Source organism: Streptopelia decaocto (genome assembly GCF_964273445.1).
Source record: "Streptopelia decaocto genome assembly, chromosome: 7".
Taxonomy (NCBI): Eukaryota; Metazoa; Chordata; class Aves; order Columbiformes; family Columbidae; genus Streptopelia; species Streptopelia decaocto.
This window is the reverse complement of record NC_138661.1, coordinates 51,949,884-51,971,370: the sequence shown is the minus strand read 5'-3', so window position 1 is coordinate 51,971,370 and position 21,487 is coordinate 51,949,884. Positions and strand designations below refer to the sequence as shown.

At 46.6% G+C, this 21,487-nt stretch overlaps 2 protein-coding genes across 3 annotated transcripts in view; one reads left to right on the top strand and one right to left on the bottom strand.

Moving 5' to 3' along the window:
* The first annotated feature begins 1,507 nt into the window (after nucleotides 1–1,507).
* PRR33 (proline rich 33) lies at nucleotides 1,508–18,346 on the top strand. The gene is made up of 3 exons (XM_082057470.1): nucleotides 1,508–1,694; nucleotides 6,987–7,123; nucleotides 16,448–18,346. The coding sequence occupies exons 2-3, from the start codon at nucleotides 7,103–7,105 to the stop codon at nucleotides 18,086–18,088; spliced, it is 1,662 nt and encodes a 553-aa protein (XP_081913596.1). The 5' UTR covers nucleotides 1,508–1,694; nucleotides 6,987–7,102; the 3' UTR covers nucleotides 18,089–18,346.
* LSP1 (lymphocyte specific protein 1) overlaps nucleotides 11,028–21,487 on the bottom strand; it is a 54,740-nt gene continuing 44,280 nt past the window's right edge. For both annotated transcript variants that reach the window (XM_082057471.1, XM_082057472.1), the window contains exon 11: nucleotides 11,028–12,378. The gene's annotated coding sequence lies outside the window, so the exon portion shown is untranslated. The remainder of the gene's footprint in view (nucleotides 12,379–21,487) is intronic.

Here is a 21,487-nt window from a genome sequence, read left to right as displayed (position 1 = left end):
CTGCCAGCAGCTCCCCCATGGTTCTGCCCTTCAACTCTCCCACCTTGGACATCCCTTTCTCTGGATGACCAGCAGAGGTAAGGTCAGCATTTCCCCCCTCCTGCTGGAGGGAGTTTCCCAAGTGCGGTTTTGGGAGGGTCTTTTCTCCCACCACTGATCCTTGAGAGTTCAGAGCACCCAAGTCTCTGCAGGTGACACAAGCCTTGTGTGATGCCCAACAAAGTCAGGAAAGAAAAGTATCTTTTCCTTAGGATCCAGTGCAGGATCCTGTGGACCCCAACCCTCCCATGATACTTTTCTATTCAAATCAAGGTTCAGCCCCTCTATGGTTTTACCCCCGCAGTAGCACCCCTTGCTGGGGCTCCCACTTACCTGGGAAGAACTGAGAGAAGTGCTGAGCTCCCTGACGAAGGGGACAGGCAGGCTGGGATCTGCGAGCGTCCCAAGGTGATGCAGCTCTCAACTTATAGTGACATTTGATCCTCTGGAGGAGCCGATTGGCCCCAGATCCCCTGTGCTGGGCAGGGAAGGGAGCAGTGATGGGGCGGGGGAGAGACTGAGAGGGGAGCAAGGAAAAGGGGAAGAAAAGGTCATACCATGTATAGGAGCAGCTGGAGGAATTGCACAGATGATGCTAAGAAGGGAGGGATACGTTTGGAGAAAAAAAAAAAAAAAACACAACACACAACAGTCCAGGGCTTATGTTTCTATATTTACAACCCCACCAGGCAGGCAGAGCTTAAAGAGGGGTATATGAGGCAAAGGCACCTCAGAAACAAATTGTGGGGCCCCCACAGCCTCATGTGGTGCACGGTCGTGGCACCCCGGCTCTTGCAATCTCTACACACAGCAGCAGACTCTGCTCTCCCGGCTGGGAAGGGGCTCCTCCCTGCTGCCCTGGTACATGTACAGGGCTTCAGTTGTGCTACGGGGTTAGAACCTGTGCAAGGGCTTGGGGACCCTCTGCCATCCGACACTCTTTGAAGTGAGCGGCCATGGGGCGTATGAGAAGTCAGTAGCATATATCACATGTGCCACATGTGTGTTTGTGCATGGATGGTGTGCGGCATGCACCCACCTTTTGCTAAGACCACCAGGGCTCTGCCATGCGTCTGGGCTTGAGGAGACCTGGAACAAAAAGCAAGAAAGGAGGAACGCAGCAAGAGAGTTTGTCTGACCTCAAGCCAAGCTCAGAGCCCTTCTTAGCACAATAAAAAAGCATTATTTAAGTAAGGACATCTTAGGGCAAACCCCAGATGGCTGGACCCCACGCAGAATCCTTTATGTGCCTGCAGGGGTTTAGCTACCCCAGCACCCTCCGCAGTTGCATGGTAGTGCCGGTAGAGGATTGCAGTGCCTTGCACAACCCTCCAGCTTGCAGTTTCCATTTCACTAACCCTTACAGGCTTCAGCTCCCCATCTGCTCCCTCCCACCACTCTCCCCTTGGCAGGCCTCCCCAGCAGTGTCCTCTGGTGTGCCTGGCAGCTCCAGCACCCCCTTTCTCCCAGCCTGCAGGGGCAGAGAAAAACTTTAGGAGCTGTGGAGCAGGCGATATTTTTGACCTGGGTCACAGATCCATTCCTGCCCACTCTTTCCCTGCCGCTTGCAGGAAAGGGTCCCCACATAACGATGTAGAGATGAGCTTTTAAAGCCGAGGAGCGGGAGCACAGCGCTGCAGCCTCCCATTCAGCAGGTAACATGCACGAGCAAAAATCCCCTCTCCAGCTTGTATTCTCTGGCTGTCGGGCAGCTTATCCCCTTGCCTCCCTCCTGCAACCCAGCTCAAGTCAGTGCTTTTGTTACTAATTGGGTGGGAGGGGAACAGTGCATCCATCCTCAGTGCCCTGGCTTTGGTCGGAAGGTTTGCTGGCTGGATGAGCTGTAGTGGACACCCCACACTGCCAAGGAGAGTGACACCCACATGGGGCTGCATGGCCAAGGCAGGTATTGTGGCCTGTGCTCCCCCACCCCAGCACTGCCAAAAGCACTAATGCAGTAAACCAATTTTCATGCTGCTTTTTCGGCACCATCAAGCACTTTTGCCATCTTCCGCTGGCTCGTTTTCCTTGGGTGCTCCACTAACTGGGCACGTCTCCAAGAAATATTATATTTGCCCCAACTGGCAGCAGAGCAGGGATGCATGGAAGGGGAGTCCCCCAGCTGTTTCTCCTTTTATGCATGCAGTGGACCCGGTTTGGTAATGGTATTCACCGGCCTCCTTTGCCTGCCGATTATAGACTGTCCCTGCTGCTGAGAGGGCATCGTGACTCACGTCTCCCACACCAGGGGTTGGATCAATCAGTTAAAATGGAAGCATGTGTGTGCAAATGCATGTAACGCCTGGGCTTCTGAGCAGATGCGAGGCTGAATGCTCCCATGCTTCCGTCTGGCCCATTTGCTGCCAGTCAGTTGGCAAGAGCAATGTGAGAATCTTGCAGGGTTGCACAGCCTCCACGGGAGTGTCTCTGCTTGTGCACCAGTGAGAGTGAAGCACTCCACATCACTCAAATTTCTCTCTAACCATCTTGAAAAAAAATGTAACATTGATGCAGGCTACAGGAATGACAGGTAAATAACTAGACATTTCTACCTGCTGCAGATCTGTTTTCACATAGGTGAGATGCAAACATTGCTACCTGCAGCATCTCCTCAGATCCTGTACACATGCACCTGCACTCATGTCAGTTCCTAATCTGGACATGTTGGGTAACTCCTCCAGACAATGTCCATCATTACATTATGCATTATGTCCATGCCCTGCCTTCCCCTTCACCACCCCCTACAATCATAGCCCATCTGCTTAGTACTGTTCCAAAGGACATCTGCGCATCCCATAGGCTGCCTCTGCCAGCACCTTCATGTCCACATCGTGCATCTTGTTTCCTGTGTCAGTGTGGTGCAGCTCCCTCTTCCCCCCAGGACTGAGGGGATCTGCTCCACCCCTCTGGAAGAGGGCTTATCTCATGCCCACATCCTCTGTTTGCTCTGTCATCATCTGGTTCACAACCAAGGCTCATTGCCCACAACTCATTTTATGGTTTGTGTCACATGAACCAGATGAGGGAGAGATGATCCTGGAGGTTGCTTCCTTTCTACCAAAAGCTATCAGATTTTGTTAAGTGAGGGCACAGCAAGCACCTGTCTTTGGAGAAGCCCCTCTTGCCAGCTGCCAGGTTAGGAGACAGCACCAAGGCCAAAGAGAGCAGGTCACAGACATGAACCAGGGTCCCAAACTGCATAAAGACCATCTACCTGCTCACCTCATACCAGAGCCTTGTATGCTTTTACAGTGACAGCATCTCTACGTGGGAGAGGATACAACAAACCAGCATTCCTCCTTGAATAGGAACAGGATGCTGGGGCAGAGTTCTAGAGAAGTTTCTCCTAGGTAACCTACCCCAATATCACATTTTTTTTTCAGTAGGTAGGAGCACCCAGACGGGTTATTTGAGATGGGCCGCAGGAATATACAGCATAGCGGGGCCACTTGCAGGGGAGCCGTAATCAGCCCTTCTCATCTTTTCTGGCTGTTGGCTGACCTATTGCAGCAGCCAGTGCACTCATGAAGAGATGCCTTTAAATACAGTGCACACACATTAGCCCCAATAATTTTACAAATTGCATAGAGATGCACACTTTTGCCAAGTGTTTGTCTCTTTTTTTTAATACCCTCAGCCCCCATGTGCTCTGCACATCGGTCCATGGATCAGTGCCTCCTGCAGCTGGATGGTGCTCAGCCAGCAAGCTGAAAAAGTGCTGTAAAAGTACATCTATAAACCTCCACAGCCATCTAAGTCTGAAATCCTACTTGCAGCTTTACATTCATTGAAGACTACAGAGTTTGTAAATAAAATCAGCTATATCCTTCCCATAAAATGTGCTTTTTGACAACCTAGGAGAGATCTAACTCCTGAAATTAAAAAATACCTATCCCTTATTCACCAACTACTAACCAATACTGAACAAACTGATGTAATACTGAAGCAGATCCTGCTTTGGCCCACAAGCTGGGCCAGAGGACCTCCTGAGGTCCTTCCTCAGCAAAACTTGCCTGTGACTCTGCACTTACACCTTTATGCTGGAGCTGCAGAGGAGCTTTCACTGACACCTTCTGTTATCCGAAAATGGTTGTTACCCAAAGCAAAACTGTTTGCCAGGAATGCACTTTTTACTTGAGTTGTTCCATTATTCACAGTCTGATTTTATTTTTTCCCCCTTCTCTGAAGTTATAATTGAATGTTTTCAGAGCAACGGCTTTCTATTATTTTGCATGATACAGCTATTCTGTTTTTAGCATGTTCATCCACTTACACAAACAGTGCTGAAATACTTGAAGTTATCCAGGAAAACACGTTGATTAAGCTGACTGGGCAAGGGTGGGGATATTTGTTTTTATGTTTTGTGACACTTTCAATTATAAACTTTTTACCATGATTCAAGGCAGGTGGGAAATGGGACTCACAAAAGCCATTTGGGAAGGAAAACTAAATTCCAGTTTCCACCCCCCTTTCTTCTCTGTCCCACCCTAGAGAAAGGGTTTCTTCTGTGGGGTTCAATCAGCAGTTCAAGGTTATGGTAGATGCCCTGTGTTCACTGAAACATTCTTTCCAATTTAATGGAAGCAGTTACCAATAAAAAGGCAGATTAAATAGCGACTAAGTACACTCAGAGAAAGGACAGAATAGCTATATATAATTATTTTCTGTTCCCCAGTAAAATCTAATGACCTGTTTTAGGCAGCTAGTCAAGAAGAGATCAGAATAACCTTCAATTTTAAAGTCAGCTCCTCTACAGAAGTATCAGCAGACTGCTGCCATTTTACTAGTTATGACAGGTTCCTGAGGAATCTGAAACACAACTCAAATGGGCCAAGCAGAGACCAGGCTTTCCCCTCGGCTCCTCTAATATGCTCACTTGGCATTTGGGCCCAGGGATCTTGGTCCTCAGCTGGTCTCTCCCTCCCCCAGCTCAGAGAGACCCGGTGCAGCTGCTCAGATACAGGGGAGAGTGAGTATTCACCAGGCTGTGGGCTCGCCTACATACATCCCAGAGGGTGTCAGGGGAACCTCAGGGTGCCAACACCTTCTCCTTATGGTGGCTCCATGACATCTCAAAAGTTCAGGGCCATGAAAAGTAGAATAAAAGGCAAGAAACAAGCTCTCTCTTATTAACAACCAAATTACCTACATACACCTCCAGCCACCTTCCTGACACTGCTTTTCTCCTCCTTGCATATGGAGAGAAAGAGTCAATGCTTCTGTGGAGGACTGTAGTATGTGAAACTTGGTCAGTAGGAGAATCTGCCCCATCTTATCCCCTATTAGCCTGCAAGAGCAGAAACTCTACATGTTCAGATCTCTCCTTACTTCTTGTGCAAACAACTCCTGCTTCCGTGTCAGATGGAAACATAAGCCAGCCTTTGGCATCATTCATCCAGTGCATACTGCAAACACATTCATTATGCTGGTGTGGTTTCAGTGGTGACAGTAGCAGAGTAGGGTACAATGTGTTCTTGGGCACTTTAAAATTATGTTGAATTTTTCTTATTCATAATGAGATTTATTTTTTTTTTCCCTGAGTTTCCTGTTGGGTTGGCTCTGGTTGTTATTGTCGTCTTTTTTTCCCCAGCAACATTTTCAGTTTTGGAGACACACAAAGTCACTAGCACTCCTAAAAGACAATGGCAGATTTGAGTTCTTGAAGTCATCATTCAAACAGGGATTAATCGCATTATGGTATTTGCACGAAGGACTGAGCACCTACCCTCAATCCTTCCACAGGTCACCACTGCTCTAAGGAGCAGCATGTGTGATCTCATCAGTCATGAGGGAGGCAGAGAAGGAGAAAGCAAAAGTAGAACTTGCCTCCAATACCAACCCAAAGATACCAGCATCTGCATCCCTTCCATGAGAATCGGCCTCATCAGACAGTCCACAACTCTGACTGATGCAGAAAATGCTTTGCTATCTTGATCCATGACAGAGTAACTCAAAGTCAGGCTAGAGATACATTAGTGGGTCAGTGAGCAACAAGGCTTAGCAGGGTGGGACTGGAAAAGAGACAAGAATTTGCCTTCAGAGTTGGCTTTCTGGCATAGCTCATCAGCATTTTAAAAGCCAGACAGAATGGACCAAGCTTAACCTATGTGTCAAGCTGCTTTTGGACACCTCCAAAGAAACCGCTCTTGCATAAGTGCATCTCCCTGTGAACACATTTAACCTACCAGCTGCCTTGGCACTCACACTAGAATACTCCTGAAAAGCTGTGAAAAAGCAAAGCCCAAACTGGGATGGCAACTGAAAAAGGGGCTGAAACATCCAGGGACCAAGAGGTGGTAAATAACGGCATGGCATTTAAGCATTGCATGCTTTCAGCCAGGGCAAAGGCAGGTATTCATGCCATCTTTACCAGCTCACTTTAGCAGTCTCAGTCCCGATATTTTACTCAAACTGCACACAAACCCCCAATCAAAATTCACCAAACGAATCAATCCCAAGCTCCTTCTGCTCCAAGCGCAACATTTTCCACACTTGCAGTCTCCGCATACAGCACATCCCTCACCAGGAACAAGCAGAGAGCTCCAGAACTTGCACTCTTCCTCTCCAGGGACAGTAACAATCAAAGAACATCTCCAAATTCACATTTTGCAACCCTGACTTTTGCAAAACAGCAAATCTCACTGGCAAACTTGAAAAGCCTCTAATTGGTTTCCTTACCTGGAGACACTCGGCCAGAATAACTGTCCTGGCAACATTACCATCATCTGCCCTTCACCTCACCAGTACTTTAGATGTTGAACTCTGCAAGGACAAAGCTGGGAGCATGCAATGGTAGTACTCAATAGCCCTTCTTCACACTAATTGTAGGAAATCGAACTTTTCATGCTTTCAAAAAGGAACCATTTTATTTAGTTTTGAGAACCTTCTTGTATTTATTTGCTACTGTAAATATTCTCTTCCATCTGATGTTTTGAACTTACCTACAGGGCTCTAAAAATCACCTAGAAAATAGCACCTGAGATGATCTCAAAGGAACAATGACCTGTTAATTTTATAAACGGAACAAAATAACATGATGCATCCAACATGCAAGTGATTGCTGATGGAAAAAAATTACACATCGGTAAGTACTAAATTCCACCTTTCTTCAGTTAATATTGGTTCCTGATTTTTGTGGTAGACTGTTGCTCCATCACTACAGTGTTTGCTTTGTGCTCACTCCATCTGCCTTAGCCACGTGAGACAGTCCCTGTGGGATTCAAGAGATCCTCCTTGGACACCCTAGATCTAGGCTAGATGCCTCTCTGAAGATAAGGGACCAGGCTGGATCATTTGAGACATATCTATCCTCAGACAATTTACATCTAAATAAACAAGACAGCCAGTGAGGATGAAGCCTGAGCAGCAGGATGGGAGCCAGAATGAATGCTCGGAGCTGCTGTTTTGGGCTGTCCCCAGAAGAGTAGAGTGAGGCAGAAGACCAGCTGAGGTGCTCACAGTAGCCACCCAAAGCCTCACCACAACCTTGGGGAAAGACTCCTAGCCAGCCAAGCACCTTGCTGCTTTCGTGCTCTAAAATGGCTGCTCATATCAATCTCAGTTATATTTTCCCCTTACTTTGCTTCAACTTCCTCCTCTGTTCTTCCCATCACCCTGAAAAGCCTCAAACCCATGGTACTTTCTTTCTATTTATTTGAAGGATGAAGAGTGCATGTCTTTAACATTGCTAAATCACTATTACTTAGAGTTATTGTGAAGAGATTAAGCATGTTTCTGAAATTTATGATCTAAATCGAATTGTTTCACAGCAACTAAAACCCTCAGAGGTCCCAAAGCAAAAATCACAGGAAAATCACTTGTGGTCTGTCTCATTATCATCATAGGATCCTTGTAACAGGTCCATCATTTCTGAAGCAAATACTAGCTCCAGTTGTGCTAGCTTTACCTGCTTTAAAATATACATATGATGCAGCATTAGAGAAAAGTGTGTTGAACCAGCAAGAGTTACCAATAGATGAACCTCAGAGCCTTGTTCAGCAGCAGGTCAGTTGCCACCTCATTATTTATAGCTGCCCCACTCTTTGAGCTTGTTTATTTTCCTTCCCTAAGGTAGTGGTGGCTGGAGGAGAAGCTCTGACATTCAGGTCCAGGTGTCTCTGAGTCTGACCTTTCCTTCAAAGAGCAGAAACTGCAGACATATCTCAAGGAACAAAGTCACTTGGAAACTTTAGACTCTTGTGTCCACCAGCTCACTGGAGGCCCAGTACAGAGCTGCAAGGAAGAGTTGAGCAGAGATCTGTTAATTAGCCAGCATATATACATAAGGATGGTCATAAAACTGAACATATAATTATTCTGTACCTGGAAAGAGAACCAGATGAAGTCTAACTTCCCCATTTCAAAACAAAACAAGCACTATATAAAGACATAATATTCAAAACAGTCTTGAATTTTCCATCAGCTAAGCTTTCCCTGAGTTTAAATAATGCTGTTTTACGGCTTGCAAGCAGTAGGCATTGCCATGGTTGTGAGCCATGTTTTTCAATCCCACCTTGTGTAACCTCACATAGAATCATTCATTAAAGTCTGTTGGAAAAAAAAGCAGCACTGAAGCCTACTATAGAAAGACAAGCAGCACATTTCACTATTACTGCAGCCCCCATGGATTTATTGAAGAATGGACGCTGTACAAAATGACATTCTCCTTCTGCATAATCTAAACAGACAGGACAGATAAAGAATAAACTGTAGAGAAGCAACACCTTGGTGTCTGCCTCAAGGTCAGAGCACTGAAAGCCCACAGAGCACTGAAAGCCCACATAGAAGTTCCAGCCACTCTCTTGAGGCACTGTTGACCTGCCAAGGGGATGGTAATTTGGGATGGGATAGCATAACAGAACGAGGAACACAAGTAGCCAACAGATATAGGGATCTGGAAAGCATCGCTCTTCTCCACCAGGCTTTGAGGTGAAGCTTAATCCTGCAAGAAAGACTCACTCAACAACTTAGTTTGTCCTTGTTGTGCTCAAAATGCAACAGTCTCATAAAAAGATAGAACTAAGATCTTACAATGAGAGCCTCTGATATGCCAATGCTGCAAAATAATACAATATTGTGAAAAGTTAACATATGAAGGATAGGGATCAGTCAGCTACTGAATAAGACCAGACCAGTTAACTGCTACAGAGAGGCACAGTCTGCTCTCCTTTACTCACACAAGCAAGACGAGTCCCCAGGAGTGCTCTTCACATCCCTAGGAGAGTGCAGGTCCCAGCAACACACAGAGTTGCACAGGAGAGTTGGAAGCAGGCTGGCTTTACAAAGGTTGCTGCATAACTTCATCACCACAGTCATTATGCTGTGGTTTTTCCACAGCAAATTCACCTGCAGGAGCTTGTCATTTTAGCAAGAGGCGAGCAGAAGGCACTTCACAGATACCATGCTTTCTTCTGAAACCAGCCACACCACCTGTCACTTGCTACTGATGGGAGAAATGAGCCTTCATCCCCTCTTGGCATAGCCCAAGATACACACCCAGAGCACCTGGGCTGCAGCATCCCTTCTTTGGGGCATCTTTCTACTACTCTAGTAAACCCATCAACACTCCCCCCACCACATGCACACCATGTTATTTCATGAGGAGAAAGAGCACATCATAAAGTTAATTTAATCGTGGAAAGATTTCCCCTAGCAGATATAGGTATCAGGTATCTCAAAGAGCTACACCCATCACCTGCAAACCAGGTCTTTCCCTGGTTCCACACCACCACTAAAGCACTCCTGTCTCCCCAGAGAGCTTCTACATCGTGCTCATTTCTGTGCTGCAGCCAGAACCTGAATTATGGCAGCTGTTTCTGTTGAAACCACATCTAGGTCCACATGGGCTTTAAGTGGGGAAAATATGCCCTGCAAATTAACCCTCTGTAGAGAAGGAACCTCACACATGCAGCCTTCGGGGCCTTTTCTGCACTCTCCAAGCTGGCAGGGCACAAGAATAATAACAGAAAAGTTTCTGGCCATCCTTTCCACCAGCCAACTGCAGAACAAAGTTGAAACAAATTGGTGCAACCAGTTCACCTGTATGCAAGGGCACAGCAGCACTGCTTTCACCTCAAGCTGGTACATCTCTATATACCCCATTGCCACTGCTCTGGTGCACTTGAAAATCCCAGCATGGCAGAGAAAGAGTTGAAGAGTGGGAGATGAGACAAGATTGTGTCCATACTCCTCAGTGCTCTCTGAGGAGCACAGACTCCTTGAATTCTTACCTCCAGGAGAAGCTGAAGCAAAGGATAGAGAGGACAAGGGTACCAATAAGCAGAAAGATGACAGTAAGAAGTGATATATGAGAACTTTTTCCTGTTCCCAACACTTTAGGAAAGCACAGGTAAAGACAGCACAAACTATTTTCTGCCTCTGCAGAAATAACATAGAAGTGTTATTACTTGGAAGGTCATCTCCATAAAAAGGTTTCTTATTAGATGGTTCCAGATAGGGTAGTCAGCTCATTAGAGTGCTGAGTTCCTGTACAGACAGCTATATTGACCTCATCTCAGCCATACAAGCAGGCTACAGAGAGTTTGGGGTTTTTGTTGTTCATTTGGGGTTTTTTTGTGTTGTTTGTTTTGTTTTTTGGGGGGGTGTTTTTTAATAGCTGACATTGCCAGTGATTTTGGTTGAAGCCTGTGATGCTGCTCAGGTCTATTAGTTGTGAAACTAAGCTCTCAGCTTCTCCTAGCTGATGACTCCATCAGAAGTCTTCTGCATGCTGCTCCATCATTCACCAAAACATTGATCATTCCCATTTTACAGTCAGTTGCCCACAATAACTATGAAGACTGCAGCAAGATGACAATGATCTCCTCAACGGGGCAGGCACACAGAAAGCCACTTGCCTGCATACATTAAGTTCCTTTTTGTCTTGTCACTCACCCTGGTGTTTCTTCTCCTCCAGTTAAGCAGAGAGTTGCAAAGTCTTGGAAAACAGCTTTTCTGCAGAAACTCCTACATCAACAAAATCCTCAGAGTTGCCATTGTTACAACATCTTCCTCAAATTTTATTAAATGCTTACAAAAAAATCCAGGACACACAGTAAATTTAAGCATAAAGCAAACTGATGCAGGAGGAGAGAGAAGCTGCCCTCACTCCAGGACAGCAGAAACAAGTTGCAAAATTATGTTGATGTGGGAAGAGGGCAGGAATAAGACTTTAAGAAGTAGTTTGGGGACATGCTAACACAATGAAGTATGAAGATGTGGAAGAGCTCAGAAAGAGCCCTGACTTACAGACCTCAGGCCCAAGGCCACAGTGTCAGTCTTCAGAGGCTCAGTTTCCCCATGTTCACAGCAAGGCCTGACCTCCCCAAAAAAGGGTGGATCAACTCCATCACCAGGATGTCTTTTCACCAAGGCAGCTTCCAGCATAAGAGAAGCAGCTATTTCCTGGGTATCTTGTCCACCTCTAGGAACACAGCAGGCAAGTTATCAACATGCCTGCCACATCTGACTTTCAGAAAGAAGGTTTCAATCGGCAGCACTGGATCCCATGGGTTAGAGAAAAGTAAATCCCTTTCCCAGAGAAGGGAAATAATACCGCACTGCTCATCTGGGAAAGGAGACCTCCAACCCATGTTAGACAGGGAGAAGGTGGTAGCAGCTATTTGAAACAAAGCTGCCATTGCCACTGTCAGGATAGAAAAGTGGCAGGAACATTTTGGCATGGGTACATAACTGTTATTAAATGATGACCTGGGAACTAGAGGGGGGGGGGAAAAAAAAAAAAAACAACACAGGACTAAGTTGAATATGATTTGATGTACACAGAGAGACCAGGAGATGGAAGTCCCTCAACACAAACGTTGTAGAGCAACATAGGCTGTGTTATAAACAGGGGAAACCTGTACTCGCAGCTGGCACCAACAGAGTCCTTGTGGTCCCCTTAAGCTCAGGATCTGTCCATTGCCCTCCTTTCAAACACTGATTCTTTTACCAGTTTTCTGTTGAGCTCCCTCTCTCCTACCACCCAGCCACCAGGAGCCTCAAAAGTAGAAATTATTCATCACATAGCAAAAGCCTGGCCAGCTCAGCAGGCCATCAGATCCCTCTCTTCCTATACTTCAGAACAAAGAGAGTGAACAAAGCCAGACAAAAAAAAAAAAAAAAAAAGCCAGAAAGTCACATAGAACATTAAAACAGGGATGGGTTGTGCCAGTTGATCTAGTTCCTTTCATCCAGCTGAAGGCAGCATGGGGTGTTGTTCACACCTCAATAGGAGGAGACTGAAATCAAGCAGGAGAAGAGAAACATCCTTCAGTTATCTTCTGTGGAGCAGAGGAAGTAGTGGCATTGAGGGCTGCATCAAGCCAGGACCAAGCTCAGCTGCAAGACAAGAAAACAAGAAGTTTATACATACTGTTTGGCCTACCATGAACAATACCCTGGGCAGTGTACAGGGGCTACATCTTGCCCAGCAATTACAGGTAGCTTTCTCCCACCCACTGCCATAAATCCCTGTGAATCAACCCACAAAGCTCTGGCTACAGAACAGCCAACCATGCTATGTGCCCATAGCAAAGCAGATGCTGAGAGCTGCATGCCCAACAGAGGTCACGGCTGCCCAAGCAGTGGGAAGGATGTGCTCCTGCCCAAGGCACCTCCTCCCAAGAAGGAGGAGATTAGCAGTTTTCCTTCCCAGCCCGAGAAAGCCACTAAAGTGGAAAGCCTGTTCCCACAGCCCCTGGCTGCTACAGCTCTCTGCTTGGGACCATCTGCAGCAGTATCGGGTTCCTGCAGCTCTCGATCTGCTCCACATGCGACAGCTGGTGCATCCAAGGGACTCCAGCATACAAATGACTTTTCCATCACATGATAAATGACTCCTCCACACTGACAGTCTCCCCACCATTCCCCCTTTGGGGTTGATTGCAGATGGAGCAGAGTTCAGGAGAACAGTTGGGATCCAAGAGTAGGTGAGCTCCCCTCCACCCACCAGCACTCAACTAGCAGCAAGGAAACTTAACCCTTTGAAAGCCTTGACTCAGCTTCTAGCTCAGTTTTCTTCCAGTTTATCCTAAAGCCACCCAACTTTTTCAGGCAGTGTTTTCCCCATTGCTCCTGGTTTTTCAGTTCTGGTCTTTCTCCCCTGGCATTAAAGCAAGTTTATCTGTCCCTTTGCTTTTGCTTCAAAATGCAGCAAGGGGGAAGACACAACTCTTGCTTGTTGCAGAACTTGTCCTGAGCACATAAAGCTCTGAAGGAGACTCCAACAAAGCATGACAGTGGAGGCAAATAAATTAAGAGCTCATTTCCTTTTGCTGTCTCTTAGCATCTCTGTGCCTCACTAGGCAAACACACAGACTCCAGCACAGTCACATGCCGTGGAAGTTACCTCCCACAAGGTCTCCAAGTCCTACAGCACAGCAGGTTTCAAGTCAGATGAGATGCTGAGATAGAAACAAGAGTGATTTTAATAGCACAGACTATTGTAAGAGACCAAAAATCTTGAGGTTATAGGGCACAAAACAGCCTCCAAGAGGAAAGAGAAAATTTTCCTGGTGCATGTAGATTATATAATAAACTTCCCACTCCAGAACCCCCATGTCCTCCTCAGTAGCATCTAGCATCTTGCAAAAAAATCCCAGGCAAGCTCCTGCTTTGACCCTTGTGGGAAAGCTGTGTTCTTCTGGGGTGCAGAAGTCCACAGGACAAGGAAAACAGTAAAAGTATATGGGAAGCTCACTGTCCTGCCTCTTTAGTATTACCAGCACAAGCCTGAAACAGGTCCACCTTATAATTCTGGTTTACCAGTGCTGCTAGACCACAGCTCATCTTGTGGTACAGGCTGTCCATGAGACCACACTAAACAGGAGCACACAATATCATTCCACAATCAGTCCTAACATCAGATGCATGTACTCACCTACAGCAGATAAAATTCATACTTGCAATTACCAATTCCCATACAAACAGAACCAGAATAATTGCACAAAAGAAACTACACACCTCTTCAATGGAGGCATTTTGGCTTTCTGACCCAGAAAAATCAAGAATATCCACAAGGCTGAGAAGGAGAGCAGGTATATGATGAACAAATGGGCTCTCAGCCTTTTTTGGGCCAGCACAGGCTTGTTTGTAAGAGTAACTTTTAGAACAGAGCAAGTCCTAATCCCAGACTTGTGCCTAAAGCATGAAGCTGATAAGCCACTGGGAATGCCCAACAGTTGTCGACCCCAGCTGGCACAAATCCCTTTGAGCCCCCTTGCCGAAACATCAGGAGGTTTTTCATGCCTGCAGCTGAAATAAATCATAGAATCACAGAACAGTTTGGGTTGGATGGGATGTTTAAAGGTCATCTAGTCCACAACACCCCTCCACCAGGGGGCAGGGACATCTTCAAATAGATCAGGCTGCTCAGAGCCCCATCCAGCCTGGCCTTGAATGTTTCCAGGGATGGGGCATCTACTACCTCTCTGGGCAACCTGTGCCAGTGTTTCACCACCCTCATCATAAAAAATTTCTTCCTTATATCTAGTCTGAACCTCCCCTCTTAGTCTAAAACCATTATACCCCTTGGCCTATCCCCATCTTTCTTATAAACCCATTTTAAGTACTAAAATGCTGTAATAAGGTCTCCCCGAAGCCTTCTCTTCTCCAGGCTGAACAACCCCAACTCTTGCAGCCTGTTCCAGCCCTTTGATCATTTTTGCAGCCCTTCTCTGAACCCTCTCCAACAGGTCCATGTCTTTCCTGTGCTGAGGAAATCACTTGCACCACTTGCTAGACACAGCCCAGACAGTGCCCACCACAACCTGCTCTGGGGAACAGCTCATCCACCATGGTGAGGTGTGGGTCTTCAAGGCTTTGTCTCCCACATGCCACCTCTTCAGTGCCTTCACTTGCTGCTGCACATTTCTGAGGGTTTTTTTTGTTTGGTTTGGTTTTTGTTTTAAGAAGAGTCATCCTTTCTTTCCCCCATCCACAACCAGTTTTGGCAGTTACACCAACTACTTGCTCAGCACAGATCAGCTTCCCAGCCCAATGCTGACAGCAGCACTGCAAGGCAAAGGCAACACTGGGCACTCAAGCACAAATAACTGTTCTGCACTTTTGCGAGTTTTATTCGGAATAATTTTCCTGCACAGTAGGTATCACACTTCACACCCACACTAACCACAGCAAGTCGGGAGCCATCAGGAACTGAGCAGAGCACATGCAATTGCCCCTCTAGGCAACCCTGACATCACCCCGCCTCCTCTTCCTCATTTCAGGATGCTCAATTGCATCCAGCACTGGGAATTAAGGGGCTCAGTGATTTATGCCTCATTTCATAGCAAAACTCTGCAACTCTGTGCTGAATAAGAGCCAGGGTAGAGTCAGATTTCTTTCTGGGGGCTGCCAAAGAATCATTGCAGGTCAGAGGCAGAGTGTTTGATGTTCCCCAGCCTTGCTCGGGAAGAGAAAAAGAACGAAGACTAGTTTTATTTTTCTATCCCCAACATAGACCCTTAGCTCCACTGTGCAGGTAATCTGACCAGTGCTTACCAGTGCTTACCAGAAATAATGGGGGATGACAGTGAGTTAGCAACAGAGAGTGGGAAAAGCAGCGGTGCATTCCCCCAGGACCAGCAGTGTTGGCCAAAGGGGGTCCAGGTGCAATTGCCATTGGGGATAAGACCCAAGCCAGACCACAAACCATTTCTGTTCCAATGCAGAATGAATAATGCAGTCAGAACAGTGGTGATGCTCTCCAAAAGAAAGAGAAAGCTAGGGTTTATCTTAAATTGAGTGCAGGAGAAGGTCACCACTGCGCTTGATGCAGCAAGGAAAGACCAGTCAGAGTTAGTGTTGTGACAAAGCACTTTCTCACCAGAGAAACACAGCTTTTCAAGCCTTGCATTTCACAGGGATGTCTTTCTGTCAGCTGAAATCAGTCAAGGCCAGTGTTGAGTTTGACTCAAATGATACATGCAGCTTACGGCTGTTCTGTTGTATATAACATTGTATCAGAGTATTAATAACTGGAATTTGGAAAGTCATGAAACAGTCCTGATTTGTGCCTCTGGAGAATGTTTCAAAGCTTCAAAATTTCAGACCTGCTCTGTTTCTCTTGACTTTTCCTTACAAATCCCATTAGGACTTGTCGAGACACAAACAAAGAGCCAAAGAGCGCTCACTGGATTTTGCATTAATGCCAGGAGCAGGAGGGTTCCAGGTTTGGTAATAAAGCTTCCTCCCAATACATCTCTTGCTCTGTCACACCACCCTCAAGACTGGCTGAGACTACCTTGGCTTGGGAGACTAAGGACACCAAGACTGATGCTCTTCTCCTACAATACTGACTCCATACACATAGCTTTTGGAGAGAGGAAAAGGAGGCCTTATGTAAGAATGTTTGAGTCTACCCCAGTGCTAAGCTCACACCAACTCTAAGCTTTGTGTTTCCTTCCAGGAGATGACAATGCTGATAACTGTATCATCCTCCATCCAGCCTGCTCCCATCCACCACCACCTTTCCCCCCCTCCCACCCTACCAAAGCCTGGGAAGGACAACCTGCGGCTCCAGAAGCTGCTGAAAAAAGCAGCCAAGAAGAATGCAGTCCTAGCTTCAGAGCCAGCCAAGTCCTTTCGGTCCTGCCTCTCACCTGTGAACGAGGCCAGCTCTGACCTAGAGCACAATGAGAGTGCTCTCCCACCAGAGATCCCCGAAACTGCAGCACCCCCCTCTGCCAGCCTCCCAACCCGCGTCACGGTCAAGCCTGTCACTCACCGCATCCACTCCCCTTTCCGAAAGAGCAAGCCTTTCACGCTGAAGGTCACCGAGCAGAGGCGCATTGCCGAACACCTCACGCTCACAACCTCCACAGCCTTGCCCCTGCTACACAAGCCACGAGCTCCTGAGACTCCACAGCAGCCTGAAGGCACAGACACCCACCTTACCTCTTCAAGCAGCCCTTCAATATCTCTTTTGCCCCAGGCTCCTCTTTCCAGTATGCCCAGTAAAGAAAGGGCACCAGAGGTTACCTATATCACCAAGGTGCACACTTATTTTCACAGCGTCAAGCCACCCAGGGCTAAGACACCCACGTCAAATCAGATGCAAGCAACCACCAGCCATGAAGACAAAAGGCCATCTCCTCCAGCAGCTGAAGCAAGATGCTCTGAACCACCTCCAGAGCAGATACCCACCCTGCTCAATGACAGCAAGGCCACAGATCCCACACTGGAGCCTCCTCTCCTTTCTGCTGCAGAAGCGGAGCCTCCTAATCAAGCACCCAAGCCTGCACCTACTGCAGAGTCTATCAAGGCCCCTTCACCCAAGCCCAGCACCTCTGATGCCCATGTCAACAAGCCCACAACCCATGGAAGTGACACAGAAATATCTGTGTCAGAGACAGCTCCTGAATTACCCAAGCAAGACAGCACCATCCTAAAACCATTGACACCCAGCACCCCCTGCAATCAAACACACCTAGAGATAGCAGCTCCAGCACAAACTAGAAGTACAGGGGCCACCTTCACAGACACCAAGGTAGAACATGTCATTCAACCTCAGCTGACCTCCAGTTTACCAAACACCAGCCCTTCCCTCAAACCTGAACCAGCACTATCATCAGCAGAAGCAGCAAGACCTCCTAGAGCCAGTGCTGGTGGCTGGCATCGCCTCAGGAAGCACTTGTTGGTGCAGCCAGAAGGACCCAGCTTCCCAGAGCCTGAGCCAGAAAAGCTGGGACAGGAGGAACAGAGCAAGGAGGACAGCTCTCAAGCAATCATCAGTCAAGACCACAGGCCATTTAAATCAAGGGCCACAAGGATGTGGGATGCTATTTTATACCAGATGACAGTCAACAAGGAGAAGCAGCAGCAAGCAGAAGAGAGGAAGTCACAGAAGGAAGGAAGCTTCTTTCTTCCCCGCCGCTTACCCATCCTTCTACATAAGCCACGCTTTGATGCCCGGAAACTGAAGGAACTGGCTGCCAAACCCATGTCAAAAATCACCAACGTGTTCGAGGTGAGCCGATTTAGACCCAGAGCAGCTGAAGAGCATGCCAAGAGCTTTAACAGAACAGCATCGGGGTGGTCAGTCAACTGAAGCCAGGCTGCTTCACCAGGCCAACATCTCTGGAGGTTCCTACAGGGCACCAAGCAAGAAGAGAACCTATGACCTGGTTTACTGCCCAACAGAGCCAAGCATAAGGAAAAAATAAAATTAAATAAAACACCTCCAAGCCAGCAGCCTCATGCTGTGGATTTACTGTATGCAGTAACATGAGGAAGAGAGGGGAGACACACAGTGAAGATGAATTGCCTGTAGAAAAAGCCCAGTTTAAAGGAGAATGATGGAATCTGAATGTATTTGATTGTGTTTATTTAAGAACAAGAGAAATCCTAGCAACAAAATCAATTGTTGATGAGATATGAAGGAATTTGCATTGCTTCACATCCCCTCTGGGGAATCTTAGAAACTGAACTCAAAGAGGCTACACGCCTCTTTTAGCTCCTCCGCCAAGGGTGCTGTGGAGGGCACCCCACACCTGTTCACTGAAAACAAGGTGGAAACTCATCCTTTCACCCAAGGCAAGGGACAGTATAAGATCCATCCTGCTTTCACATAGCAGTTACCCTGCCTAAAAAACTGGGCATCATCATTTGATGTCCTCCTAGGTCAGTCTACTGAATAGTAGCATGTAAAAGACTAACTTTGTTGCAGTAATCTAATTCTGTTACATATTTTGCAGTGCTTTTTAAGTACAGCTGGGGGTTAGCATTTTCATGATAACCAGCAAGAGCCTCCTTCAGCTGGTGGGTATCTAACTGTGTTTTTAACAAGGTGCTGGTTTCTGGGGGTTCCTTTTAAGAGTGTGCCACCTCATTTTCAGGTTCAACATCATGATAGTTACAGACCTACTGGTACCTGATATCCTGAAAAAAAGAGTATTTAAAACAAAATCCCCAACTCCCTCCATACAAAAAGACAGCTGTGCTTTCCAGCATTACAGTCACCTTCTACATCTCCATCATTAACAAGCTTACAAGCATGGAAGCTGGAGATCAGCTATTTCTGTTTCTCAAAGGGACTTTGTCATATGCCAGGATGTTCCTACACAGCTAATATAGGATTGCTATGTTTAGTCCAAATAGGAAACTCAATACACAGCTCTTTACATTCTCTTCATGTGCAGAGGATATTGAGCCGACCAAAGTTTCCCCAAGCCAAACTGCTAATAGACTTAGAAACAAAACCAAAAGGCCATTTTGCTTTTTTGAAGTCTTCCAATTTTGAGATTATGCTATCAGAAGAGCTCAGTTATAATTCAACTTCAATTTCATTGAAATTTTCACTTTGCTGGCCTTATCCCCTGATTTGTAACCCCTTACCTATTCCAAGGGACTGGCAGAAAAAAAAATAATAACCCCAGTAGCATAAGTCGGGATTTCTCCAATCCCCCAGTTTTCCAAAAAGAAGCTGAAAAGAGGCTGGTTGGAAACACACCAGTAATCATGAGTGGATCCCAGGTAAGCTTTTGCAGGATAATTCAACATGCTGCAAAAGAAGGCTATAGCAAAAGATCCACACAGCAATACAAAATCAAAAAGAGTGCAGCTTGAAACATGTAGAAAGCCTAATGCAGATAAAGATGACCTTACCACACAGCGACAAAATGGCACCTTACTGTAGCACAGACAGACAGATGCTGGTGCACGAGAGTCTGAATGCACAAGATCCACAGCACTTGTGTGAAGCAGCACAGCCAACACCAATTACACTTGGGAGGCTAAGTGAATCTGGCCAGAGAAGATGGTTCCAGAAGCAACTGTGCTTTAATCCACTTTGTCCTGCAGCAAGGACAACCACCCAGAACAGACTAGTAGCTCTCACATGTGGCAATGAGGAAAGGCTTATGTCTCAAATTCACTGGGCTTCCCAGCAGGCTGCATCCACAATGCAGCCCTGCTGCACCGGGATGGAGGATGGACAATCACCAGTGGGGAGAGTGATGCCCACAGTGGGAAGCAGAGGAAGGCAGGTTTGGCTGCATGGTTTAGCCCTTCTGCCCCAGCAGTGAAGGACAGAGACATACAGCAGGCATGGCAAGTCCTGCAGAGACAGCCCCTGGCACAAGAGCATTGCAGAGGAGAAAACAGATGTCTGGAGGCAAGAGGAGATTTCCACCAGTGGCTCTGCATTGGGAGCCATTGCAACATGTCCCAGCCTGAGCTGCGGTGCTGAGCAAGGGAAGGGGAATGCTGCTGGGCACAGAGTTTGCTTGTTTTTCAGTGTCAAACAGCTTCAGGCAGTTGGTAAGAGCCCAAACTGCTACTTACAGAAAACCTCTTGCTCTGCAGCCCACTCAGAGGTCCTGCAGCCCAGGAAGGAGGAGGAAGAAGAAAAGTTGATGAGGTGGTGTTGAGTGAGTGACATGGGGGTGAGCCAGAAGGGCTTGGGAGGAAAAAGGCAATTACAAAGGGATCCAGCAGTAGGAAAAAAGTATGAACATAGTTCAGGGGGGTAGAGAGGAGCTGAGGAAGCAGGGACCTCTCACCACACAAAACAGCAAGCTAAAACCCAAGAATAGAAACAAGCCAAGATCCTTCAAGCTATTGCAGTAATTTTGCTATTCTCAGTCAAAAAAAACCCTTCCTTGTGAATGAGCCCATAGGGCAACAGTGCTGTGCAGTGGTTGTTTGGAGCATTGGGTGGATCCTAGAGAACATCACATGATAGTCACTGGCCTTTCAAGAAGATATACTAGAAAAGGATCAGAGCAGAGGGCACTTTCCTTTGAGCTACTTGCAAACAAAACCTGCTGACAACTCAGCAAAACCTGTTTGCTATGAAGAACTGAAGCTCAGGAGGATCCCACCTGGTGCATCAAAACAGACTTCAGGAAAAAGAAGAGGACTGATCAAAGAGGAGACCTTAAAATAGGTTTCTGAAAGCCACAGGCAGAGAAACAAGTTGAGGATACAAGTCCTGTGAACATAGGCAGCAGTGCAAACCCAAGCATGCCTAAAGCTATGTTGCTATCTCAAAGTAGCACTCAAGAAAGCTTCTCTTCTAAATGGGCACCACAAATTTAAAAAAAAAAAAAAAATAAATAAAAATCTAGGCTTATGCTGCACTCAAAAACCAATTCACTGAAGAAAAATTTAAAAAAAAAAAAAAAAAGGAACACAGCCCCCAGAAGATTTCAGAAACAAAAGGTGTTTTGTAACAGACCGAGCTATTTATAATGTTGGCTATGAAATAAAGCTTCTTTTTTATAGTAGGAAAACAAGAGATCAAACTTGTTTTCATTCCCAACAACTTCCTCTCCTCTCGGTGCCAGATGCTGCCCGGTTGGATTCAACCAGTTATCACCTCCCTCTAAGCCATTCCTCCTTATTGCCGCAACCCTCTGTTATCATCCACTCAAGATAACACCAGGACATCTATTAACATAAACACAATATGAGCATGAGATCTAAGACCACTGCAAGAGGGCACAGA